This window comes from Oratosquilla oratoria, chromosome 39, assembly GCF_046742065.1.
Source record: "Oratosquilla oratoria isolate Oo_2021 chromosome 39, ASM4674206v1, whole genome shotgun sequence".
NCBI classification, from domain to species: Eukaryota; Metazoa; Arthropoda; class Malacostraca; order Stomatopoda; family Squillidae; genus Oratosquilla; species Oratosquilla oratoria.
In genome coordinates, this window is record NC_134815.1 from 42,889,923 (window position 1) to 42,902,286 (window position 12,364).

Sequence of the window (12,364 nt, forward strand, 5' to 3'; positions counted from 1 at the left end):
ATTGTAATAGTTGCGTCAATGATGATCTGATAAAACTGACAGAATCTCTAGATTTGGGACGTGAGAGCGTTGCAATGTCACGTTGCTGTCATGCCTGAGGGCTGAGGCCTACAGGTAAGCAATATTCTGTATAGATGTGTCAGCAAACAAATTTGACTAAAAACAACAGATAAAAATGAAACGATATCTCACGAATGTAGCTCTTTTTTCATTACACTTAGGTGACAAAAAGAAACCAAATAACTATAGGCCTATAAGTTTGACTTCGATCGTAGGAAAAATAATGGAAACTATCATCAGAGATGATATCGAATATCATTTAGAAAGTAACCGTTTGATAAATGATAGCCAGCATGGTTTCAGACGGAAACGTTCTTGCGTGACTAACTTACTCGAATTCTACAACACAGTTATCTCGAATTATGACAAAAGAAACAATATAGATTTAATATATCTAGACTTTGCAAAAGCTTTTGATACCGTCCCACACGAAAGGCTACTTACTAAATTAGCTTTGCATGGAATAAGTGGTAGCCTATTAGGTTGGACTAGTAATTGGTTGAAAGGTCGAAAACAGAGAGTTGTTTTAAATGGAAAAACTTCTGGATGGAAAAATGTTGCAAGTGGAGTTCCTCAGGGTTCCGTTCTTGGGCCACTTCTATTCATAGTATATATAAATGATATAGACAATGGACTAAAATCTACTGTTTCCAAATTTGCTGATGATACAAAACTGTGCGGAGTGGCAAATGATCACTCAAACCAATTAGATATTCAAGAAGATTTAGATAAATTACAGCAATGGTCTGAAAAGTGGCTAATGAAATTTAACACAAGTAAATGCAAGGTAATGCACATAGGTAAAAATAACAGTAAGTACGATTACAAGTTATTTGGAAATTCGTTAACAAAAGTGGATAGTGAAAAAGATCTCGGCGTAATTATCAGTAACGACCTCAAATCATCCAAGCAGTGTATTTCAGCCTCTGAGAAAGCAAATAAGATTCTGGGATTGATTGCGCGATCTTTTGATTTCAAAAGTCCATCACTCATTAACAAGCTATATAAATCGTTAGTTCGTCCACATTTGGAATATGCTGTTTCCGTATGGTCACCGAATCTCATTAAAGACATTGACAGACTGGAAAAGGTACAACGGCGAGCCACAAAACTGATTCCAAATATCAAAAATAAATCATACGAAAATCGACTTAAGCACATGAATCTGTTTTCCCTAAAAAAGCGTAGACTCAGAGGTGACTTGATACAGGTCTTTAAAATTCTAAAGGGAATTGACAACATCAAAAGTGACCAAATTTTCACATTGAATGAGAATCAGACAAGAAACAATGGTCTCAAACTGTCCGGAAATAGATTCAATTTGGAAGTAGGTAGAAACAACTTTGCCAACCGTGTAGTTAATGAATGGAATAAACTTCCTGCACAGGTAGTGCAATGTAGTTCAGTTCGAAGCTTTAAGAATCATTTAGATAAATACCTAAGTAAGATGCTGTAATTATTATAATTTATGTTATATTATTTGTTTTTGTTTTGTTATAATTTGTCTGTCTGATTTTCATTTATTATTAGTTATATGTCAATTTATTATCATTTACTATTTACCTGTTTGTTTGTTATTCAACTATACCAATGCATTTATTTATGTATTTTAATTGTTATTTACATTGTTATAGTTTTAATTTATTATTAATATGATTTTTTTTTTTTTTTTTTTTTTTTTTTTTTTTTTTTTTTTTTTTGCATCCGACCTAGATATGGATCAAAAGGTCTCCTGTCGGCATGCTTTGCCTTTGTAATCCTTTATATGTAGTACATCAAATTGAATCAAAACAGGAACAGGGAGAATTGACGGACATTTTGTAGCTAGTAAGTTGTCGAGAACCACGAATTCATTTACTGATAAAAGTTCATATAAGCTTAATTTTAAGTTCATGAATAATTTCAATGTCTTATATTTTGTATACAGTGTACTATTTTCATTTGAAAATAATTGTCTAATCACTTAACGAGTAAACAACATTTGGACGTGTCTGGCGGGAAAACAACAGACGATAGAGGACAACGTCAGAGTCTTTCTGTTGTCGACAACCAAGGCATTATGGACTTAAGCGAATATACTGACAACAACTGGAAAAAAATCTTTCTTGATTCTGAAGTGCCTGAGATATGCAAGGGAGAACCGTGTGCCCTCGGTGTGGACGAAGCAGGTCGAGGACCAGTGTTAGGTTAGACGAAAGATTTTGTGCATTACTGTTGTGTACACATTTGTTGCATGATTTAACAGTAGATTCTATTATGATAATACATTCCACCAAATCTAACCATAGCGAACATACATTTTTTCTTGTGTGATAGAATTAAAAAAGTGTTTGTGGCTCCCATCTCAAACGCTTGTCGGGTGTGAAAGTTATTGTAGTCAATTAAATTTCACCAGTTTACATGATTATGTACACTTTTAACTTTTTACATCACTAATGGTAAAATTTCTGTAGTTTGTGTATATGATATCTCCTCATGGCATAACTTAATGCCATAACATTTACTATATATATAATTAAAAGAATGAGCATTTAAAGAGGACCACAATGGAAATCAGTTTCAAATGCTTTTTGTGTCATCCTTGCAAATTTATACATTGCATTTTCATATCTATCTTATTGTAAAATTAAAATTCAATTAAACCAAACCATACAAATACCATGTTAACATACCTTGTACAAAGTACAGTAGAGTATTTGTTATATTAAGGAGGTTCCAAAAGTAATGCCTCCTATTTTTTCACTCATAACTCAAAAAGTTGAAGAGCTACGAAGATGGGAATGGCACCATTAAAACGAGCTGACATTTTTGATCTAGAATTCATTTCTCCACATAACCTACCCCCATCCCCCACCCCACTTTTGCCAGCGATTAGGAAGGGCCTGTGCATGGCCGTCCGGCGCGCGGTTTGTCACTCACATCTCTGTCGCCACTCCGGAATTGACAAACCCATCTCCAAACAGTGCTGACATTAACTGCTTCGGCTCCATAAATATTCACCAAGTGCCGGTGAATGTCGAATGGTTCCACTTCTATGATGAGGAATTTAATGATGAAACTCTGCCTCTGGCTCACATCCATGACAGGGATTACTTTATTAGACTATCACACCGTCAGTATCAGCAACAGAGATAAAAATTTCAGTTTATGTGTGCAAAGGTTCAGTTATTATAATTATAACAATGCCATAAATAATCTCTACAGATTCCTTTGTGCATAATGATAAAATAGGAGGCATTACTTTTGGAACTACCCTGGTATTAATTTAATTAAAATCCTATAATTTTCCTAAACTTATTTGTCTATAGTGGAGTTAGGTAAAGTGTATTATCTTCAAAATTTGAGTTTTGTTCAACATTAAATATTATCATTTCATATCCCACTTTATATTGTCTAGACATGCCTTCCAAAAATAAAAAAATTATGATAATGATGGTAATTGTGAATTAAACAGATGCATGTTTCCTTCCCCCAACTGTTTTTTCCCAAGAAGTTAAGAACTAACACCTAAGGTAAAGTATATGATAATGAGTAATACACTAGAGTAATACCTTGTTTTGCACATCCCGACATATTTCATATTTGTATTGATTTAATATTTGTATTTTAGAGTTTGGGCATTCTCTGCGAGATAAAAAAAATTCAAAGTAACGCCCTCATCTCTCTGATTTTGATGAAATTTTGCGGTTAGGTAGTTTAAGGGCCCTAAACACATTTGATTTGAAGGTCAATCCAGGAGATATGACTTTAGATATTTCGAGGTCATATGAGAGGTCACTAACATTTGGCAACCAATAACTAGTGATAAAAGTCATAGTAATATAAATGTATATCTATTTAGAATCAGAAAAAGACAAGGAATCCAAATATCAGAGTTTTAGAGCTGTAGGTTGAAAAAAATTCAACTTCAGTAAAAATTTGAGGTCAAGATTTGACCCTTGGGGTATTAAAATTTAAAAAAGGAATATAGATGAGAAAAATGAAGGTGTAAGCTTTGGATATTAGATGAAGAATAGTCACCCCAGACTTTTGACAGGGTGACAGTTCTTCATGTGGGCTATCATAGGGTGATAGTTCTTCATGTAGGCCATCTTTGGTTGTATAAGAGGATGACAATAAGCATAACCCTCATTCAACCTAACCTAACCTTTATCTTTATTCCACTGTTGCTATTCAGCGTACTGGGGTGATACTTCTTTATTATGGTTCATTATGCTGTATATGAAATACTTGTGAATTTGAAAAGATAAAAATACTACAAGAGAAAGTTATACTAATGTCTTTGAAAGATTATCCTACAAATGGATTTTGAGACCATTGCATTTTATTTCAGGGCCAATGGTATATGGTGTGTGTTATTGTCCATTGAGTAAACAGGATGATCTGAAAAACTTAGGGGCCGCAGACTCCAAGACACTAACAGAAGAGCAGCGTGAAAAACTTTTTAGTCTTATTCATGAAAACAAAGATTACTTAGGATGGTCTTTAGAAGTTATTGCTCCTCTCGGAATCTCCAACTCGATGTACAAGAGGTGAGTTGCTTGTTTAGGGAACTGATAAAATTTGAGTTGTATGATAGAATTTTAAGAGTTTGTGTGAACCAATAGATAAAGAATAGACCAGTAGTTGAAGAAATGCAGAAGCTATTCAGAGATAAAATTTGAGTTGTATGATAGAATTTTAAGAGTTTGTGTGAACCAATAGATAAAGAATAAACCAGTAGTTGAAGAAATGCATAAGCTATTCAGGGATTCTCCTGCCCCCAACCCCAATTTCTACATTTTTATCCATAAAGGAAGGTGGTTAGGGTATGGGGGAAGAACATCCACATCCCTTTCACTCTGTGCTTAAGCCATGTGAAAACTACAACTAATTTCCTACTTGCATTACTGCCAGTTCATTCAGTGCATCCCTCTCATAGAACAGACTGTCACCTTTTAGGTTGTACATTCTTCTCAAACCACTGTTCACAAATATACTTGCTCACCATCCATCCATGAGCTCTTTTGGCTTGCTAGGTGTCAAATACACATAATATTATTTAAAGATAATCAGTAACTTACTTGGAAAAAAAAGTATTGATACAGTAATAAAGTTTAGCAAACATTAGCGAGTACTGTAATCTTAGTATCCTCATCAGGTCTTAGGAACTCAACTGTAGCCATGATTATATTAGAAATAGTTATGGCCTCAGATTTACCAGCACTTAAGTATAAGAAATGAAAAAGTCAGAGAAGGGGCTGTGAGAAAATATTTGCTCAAGATAGACAAGCTGGAAACCATTAACTTCCATCATGCAGTTTAAGATTAGAAATGAGGTAACTTAGATCTTAATTGGTTTTGCAGTCTTGCCTGCCTTAATTTTTTTATTGTTACATTTTTTAATAATTACAATAATTTTTTTATCCTAATTCTATTCATGTACTACATTCTGCACACTAAGAAATATTGTGTATTTTAGGCCAAAGGTGTCCCTGAATGAAGTATCACACAATTCTGCCATAGCACTGATTCAGCGAGTCTTGGATGCAGGAGTTAACCTGGAGGAAGTTTATGTTGATACTGTTGGCCCACCAGAAAAATATGAGGTATTTGAACTTATTTATAAGGATAAATCTTAACCAGACCGCTCCTTCTCATTTTTTTTCTTTTTCTTTTTCTTTTTTAACAGATATATAAGTATGAATTGTATGTCATGATGGAACTTATATCCATGTGCATTGAAGATGCATATAATTTCAGATGAGTACAAATTTTAGTTATAGTGGTAGCACATTAGAGGGTAGTGGTAGAAGAGAAGAAGCAATCATATGAGGAATGGTTGCAAATAAGAAATGAGAAGGCACAAGAGAAGTATATGGGGTAGGTGTTTCACAGAATTTATAAAAAGTATAGAAAGATGTTGAAGGAGGTGAGAAGGAAGAGTGGAAACAAATTGGGTAGTGAGGAATGAGTAAAGGGTGCAGATGGACAGATAGTAATGGAAGTGAAAGCATTGAGTGGAAAATGGGTAAAGTATTTCAAGTTGTTGAATACAGAAAAAGATAGGGAGGCTTTGATTGTGGCAGTGGGAGATACCAGGAGAATAGCTGTAATTGGAGAGGAGAATGATGAGGATATAACAGAAGAGGAGATACAGAGTGCATTGAAAGTGATGAAAACTGCTGAGCTGCCCATTTTCAGAAACTGTCGTTCCCCTCTCTGCCATCAAGAGGTGCACCCGTGAGGGGCTGAAATTGGCAATTGGGCCCAAAATCTCTCATCAGCTTTTTACTCTTATGAGATTAGGTTTACCCAGTTGGCTGTCAAGAAAGGCATTGTTATCCATGCCTTGCAATAGAGAGCCATTGTACTGGATTGAAAGATTTAGATTTTTCAACAATTACGAGTTGTGTCAAACTGGGGATTCATGAGTGTGTGTCAATCCAAGTACTTATGAGGAAAAACCCATGGCTAAGAGTTTAAAGATAAAAATGTTGCAAATTGTGCAGGTTTCTTTCTTATTTTTCAGGCCAAACTACAGTCGTTTTTTCCTACCTTAAAAATAACCGTATCTAAGAAAGCTGATGCATTATTCCCAACAGTGTCAGGCGCAAGTATCTGTGCCAAGGTTAGTATTGTTTACGTTTTAACACTTGCATCCAATTAATCAGGGCAATGAATGAATTGTTTAAAAAAAATGAGTTTATGCTTATAAGAAGTTTGTTATTGTTACTGATCATTTCATGCCTTTTTTATGGTTTTATGTCTTTTTATTTTTGGCTACCTCCCTTGTAAGGGGGAAAAGCCTTGGTATATGTATGTACTGATCATTTCATACTGTATTTATTCTAAAGGTGGCCAGGGACAGGGCCCTGAAAAGCTGGAAGTTTCCTGAAGGTGAACAACCTCAGAACTGGGGAAGTGGCTATCCAGGAGGTAAGGCAAACTCAAGAATTAGATTAGCTGTAGTCATATCTTATGCTTAAGTTCAACCCATTTATCTTTTCAGTATTCTATAAGGTTAGATGTATATATACATCAAAGATGGGCTCTTTTGTAATTTTAACTACAGACTGGCAACTCTGCAGTTACAGAATTGACGTATAGTTGAGGTTTTGTAGTTGCAATAAATTTTTAAATTTTTTAAATTTTGTTGATGGTGAAATGTTTGTGCCTGCAAATCAGCCTAATTATTTATCTAATATACTAATCAATTAATGTAAAATATATGTTTTTTTCTGAATTTAGGTGAATAGAGCTGTGTGACTGTCAGTGTAAGCTTGTCAAGTGTCTCCTGTGAAGTATAATACATACAAACCACAGGGTCTTCCCTTTAGAAGGGGTTTGGCCAAATGAAAGTATACATCCACTCCACACCTATCAAAACTTATTCATCATTTTAGTGCCTTGTGGATGAAAGGTTATCTCTGTCCCTAACACATGTATCAGGTTGAAGGCAGTACAAGACAGAATGCCACAGTACTTCCACAGCAGGGTCTGACAAAGAGCATTCCTTTGGACCATGTCATTCTTTCATTCATTCAGAATCTCTCCATTTATTCCTGTCTTTTGTATTCTCTCTTCCTTGCTTGACAGACATTCCTCTTGTGTCCAGTACTCCCTTTACTTCACTTGTCTACCTTATTCTTGGCCTTTGTCACAAATTCTCTCCATCTTTGCTTTCCACACTCTGTTTACTAGTGTTTCCTTATTCATTCTTTCCAAGTGCACAAACCACCTTAGAATTCTTAAAAATACCCTAACTGAGGTGCCAAGATAGAGGGAGGGAAGAGGGTAGAGGGGAGTGGAGTATGTAGGAGATCGAGTGGGTGGGAGTGGTTTCTATGCATTTGTTTGTTTGGCTACTTCCCTTGTAAGGGGGAAAAAGCCTTTGTTATATGTATGTATGTATATATGTACCCAAACTGACAGCTCTCTTTACACCCTTGTTCTCTGCCTTACCTTCACATTTGTCACTATCAATCCTCACAACATTTACTATATTTCTCAAATATTTTACTACTTCCACCTTTTAGGCATGATATTGTCTCTTAAGGATAGAAGTGATGGTTGTTGCTGATAAGATACTAAATTTTTTAGTCTCTTCAGGACCAGCCACAAGCGTAGTGTTATCCACAAACAACTATTGTTATTTGTGGACAATACTTTGTGGCTGACTTGTAGGAGAAATTGTAACAGTTGGCAACTTAGTTTGGAAGGGTGTGTAAGAGGAGAAATTAGAATAAATGTGGACAAAAGTGATGAGGGTGACATGTTTGGGGCAGAAGGAAGTGGAGAGTTAATTAATATGGGTCACTTGTGGCAGTGAACTGATAAGTGGATGTGGAGGTGGATTGTAGAATAAAGAAAACGTGTGAATGTGTAGGTTGAATGAAAAGTGTTATGAGAAATAGGAATTTGGGATGAATGCAGAAAAGGTTGTATGAAGGAGTAATGGCACCACAGAAAAAACCTGATCCCACACCTGATAGGAACCACACTGGCATATTTGCAACCAGGACACCATCCAGCATTAAAACAATACATACATATACATACCAAAGGCTTTTTTCCCCCTTACAAGGGAGGTAGCCAAAAAACAAAGGCATAAAAACCATTCCCATCCATTCCATCCCTAATACATTCCACTCCCCTCCACACTCTACCCTCCCTCTTATCTTGGCACCTCCTGGATGACGGGTCATCCCTGTATCTTGTCCACTGCCCTGGGTCAGAAGCAGTGTCGCAAGACGCAAAATAGGCTTTGCCATAGATTCAAACTGCCCCAGATACAACCACCTCGCAGAAGATACGGAAAACTTCATACTACAATGCCCTCTGCTAACAGTCCATAGACTTTTGAACCCAAAGGCTGTTGCCAGTTACCTGAATGTTACAGGTCTCCCGCAAAATACCTGGGAGGATTGATTGATTTATTTATTTGATGTGTGATTTGACTTTGCCTCCCTACTTTAAAGGGGGATTGAGCCCTATATGCTTTTAAGACATTATCTTCTTTGCTGATTCTATTCTGTAACCCAGGTTATCTTAGTAATTAAAAAATTTCTTAACAGATGCTGTCACCAAGACATTTTTGCTGGACTCGTTAGATCCAGTCTTTGGGTTCCCAGGCATAGTTCGATTCTCATGGTCAACGGCTGAGAAAATCATGGATGAGAAATGTGTTCCAGTTACATGGTAAGAAAATACTGATGCTCTACAATATACACACATCTTAGTGAACACTGTTCTCATTTTGTTTGTTTATTTGCATATAAACTAATCCATGCTCATCGGGACAATATAAATGAATTTAAGGTAGAGTTTAAAAAGAGTTATTGAAGTGGGACCCCATGAACATAATTCCAACCCTAGATTTTACAATTAGGTAAACACACACAGACACACACACACACACACACATTGTTCATCATAGTGACAACATGCATATATTGGCACTTATGAAATACTTTAAAAAAAGTGAAAAGTCTTAACAGTGATACAATTATAGAATACCTAGGGTGTGATATATGGGAAGGGGAGTGCTCTTGGATATCTGGATTGATTAATTTACAACATAAATAGTGTGTAATTGAAGTGAAATGGAAGAAAACGTTGACGGGCCAAAGGAACCACAAGATGGCAATCCGTCATGTTATAATGTAAACATATACCCAGAGCTCACCTTCTGGCGCAAGGGCGAAGTAAAATACAAACAGGTTTTAGATCACCAAGAGGGACCAGCTAGGTAAATATATACATACATACATATACCAAGGCTTTTTCCCCCTTACAAGGGGGGTAGCCAAAAAGAAAAAGGCATAAAATCATTCCCACCCATTCCATCCCTGAATACACTCCACACCCCTCCACCCTCCCTCTTATCTTAGCACCTCCCTGCACCTTGTCCACTGCCCTGGGTCAGAAGCAGTGTCGCAAGACACAGCACATCCACAGCAAGGCCGCTAAATTAAATGAAACTAGGTAAATACACACATATATTGGAAAAGTAAGAAACAAGATACCAACAGCTTAGCTTCATGTATTCATACATACATATACCAAAGGCTTTTTCCCCCTACACGGGGGGGGTAGCCAAAAAGAAAAAGGCATAATAACCCTTCCCACTCATTCCATCCTGAATACACTCCACTCCCCTCCACCCTCCCTCTTATCAATTTAGTAAATACATGCACATCTTTTATCCTGTACTTTGTTATAAGAAATTAAATAGGCTGAGTTATATACATATAAATTTTCATTTGCAGGGATGACAGTGATGATGAAGAGGACAAGAAAGAAAATGCACCATCAGTCCTTCAGTATTTTGCACGGAAGCAAAACCCCGATGGGACTACACCAGCAGTGAAAGCACCTCGAAGGAAAATACATTACTTCTTTAGAGACAGATGTCTTGCTCCTGTAACCAATTTCTAGGAAGTCTTGTGGCCTTAATTTACAAATGTTAAACTTACTCCTATCCATTCAAATTTTAGACTAAAGCATAAAAGGTTTAAGATACATTAAATATATTGAAAAGAATTTGTGATTTTTCTTATTAATTATATACCTCAGGAATCATATTCTCTGGCGGGGGGAGAAGAATATCACCATTGTTTCCCCATTTATGTCACAAAAAAAAAAAAAAAAATGAATTGATGGAAGGGAAGGACCAGGGCCACTCTATTTTTCTCCTGTGAAGAGTCAAGGCATGAATGTGTCTAGGAGGAGGATGCAATCTGCAACCCTAGTTATGAGATCAATAAATGTACATGGATGTGGGAGAGATGAACATAAGAGGTTTTAAGTTTGTGAGAAGAAAGATATGTGTTAGTACTAAGTGAAACAAAACTGAAAGAAAATGGAGTTGGAGTTCAGGAGTGTGACAAGTAGATATTCAAGAGGCAAGGGAGGAAAGTAGTAGTATTCTTGGTGAATAATAGATGCGTGGTGAAGTAATTATTAAAGATGATGTGGGTGAAGGTGGGATTGGGAAGTGAAATAAGGGCATTTGTGAGTACGTATAGTCCTGGTAATGAGAAAGAAAGGGAGGTGAGGAAGCAATTTCGGTTGATTTAACTGTTATGAGTGTTGGCTCTCGTCCTATGTCCACACTCACGTGACAAACTTAAACAGTGCACATTGCAGTTCAAACCACAACATCCTTTGGTCTATGGAGATAACATAAGTATGAGGGAGACTGCAAGAGACCATAAGGCCTACACCAGGCAGTTCTATGTCCATTACCACCTGTCATCCCCATCCATGAAGTTGTCTAAACTTTCCTTAAAACAGCTGATAGTTTAAGCACTCACTACATGGTTACAATATCTATTCCATTTGTTGACCACTCTATTGGTAAACCCGTTTTGCCTATTTCCTTAAATCTAAATTTGTCCAATTTGAATACGTTACTGCAAGTCTTACCCTGTTGTCTTAATGTGATGGTCTTATTTGTCACCCTTCTTAAAGCCTTTGATCCACTTGAACACCTATTAGACCACCCTACACTCTGTGGCTTTCCAAAGAGTGTAAGTTAAGGTGCCTAAGCCTGTTCTCGTAAGGTAAATTTCTGAGCCCATGTATCATTTTGGTTATTCTCCCCAGTACCAATTTTAGTGAATTTATATACATTCTATAGGACGGAGACCAAAACTGTACTGCATAGTCAAGGATGGGTTCAACGCCAGATAGTTTGATAATTATCTCTGTACTTTTATTCATAACCATTCTAGCAGTGAAACCTAATGTTCTGTTAGCTCTAATCTAGGCACTAATTCACTGTTTCCTGGATTTAAGGTCAGGACTCCCTAGAACTCCTCTCTTTAACATACACCAAACACTACTTCCTCCTTACAAGGGAGGTAGCCAAAAAACAAATACATAAGAACCACTCCCACCCATTCCATCCCCAACATACTCCACTCCTATCCACCCTCTTACTTCCTTCTTATCTTGGCTCCTGGATGACGGGTCATCCCTGCATCTTGCCCACTGCCCTGGGTCAGAAGCAGTGTCGCAAGACACAGCACATCCACAGCAAGGCTGCTTCATTAAATCAGCGACCCCCCTCTCTGTTCCCTCATGCAGAAAAGATGTGGAGAAATCCCTTTTGGCTGTGTCAATTTATTTTTCACACACACGCCCTCACCCCCCATCCCCAACCCACTCCCCCTCATGCATCACAGCATCATCCATACACAACCATTCTCCGTTCAGCCCTATCTTCTGTCCACTCCCGTCCTTCCCCAACAGACATTCCTTTTTTTCCCAATGCCCTGTTACCCCATCCATCCATCTCATCCTAGGTCGCCCCCTCATG

The 12,364-nt window shown here is 37.0% G+C and overlaps 1 protein-coding gene across 1 annotated transcript; it reads left to right on the plus strand.

The window, feature by feature from the left end:
- The first annotated feature begins 1,872 nt into the window (after positions 1-1,872).
- Positions 1,873-10,584, plus strand: LOC143020379 (ribonuclease H2 subunit A). The gene is made up of 8 exons (XM_076176773.1): positions 1,873-1,887; positions 2,032-2,246; positions 4,394-4,592; positions 5,522-5,648; positions 6,572-6,670; positions 6,897-6,978; positions 9,117-9,240; positions 10,311-10,584. The coding sequence occupies exons 2-8, from the start codon at positions 2,120-2,122 to the stop codon at positions 10,477-10,479; spliced, it is 927 nt and encodes a 308-aa protein (XP_076032888.1). The 5' UTR covers positions 1,873-1,887; positions 2,032-2,119; the 3' UTR covers positions 10,480-10,584.
- Positions 10,585-12,364: the final 1,780 nt, after the last annotated feature.

Excerpts from the sequence above, each read along its gene's own strand:
- LOC143020379 (XM_076176773.1), top strand. The coding sequence starts at position 2,120 with ATGGACTTAAGCGAATATACTGACAACAACTGGAAAAAAATCTTTCTT. Across the intron at positions 2,247-4,393 it reads AGGTCGAGGACCAGTGTTAG|GGCCAATGGTATATGGTGTG; the intron begins GTTAGACGAAAG and ends ATTTTATTTCAG. Across the intron at positions 4,593-5,521 it reads TCCAACTCGATGTACAAGAG|GCCAAAGGTGTCCCTGAATG; the intron begins GTGAGTTGCTTG and ends TGTGTATTTTAG.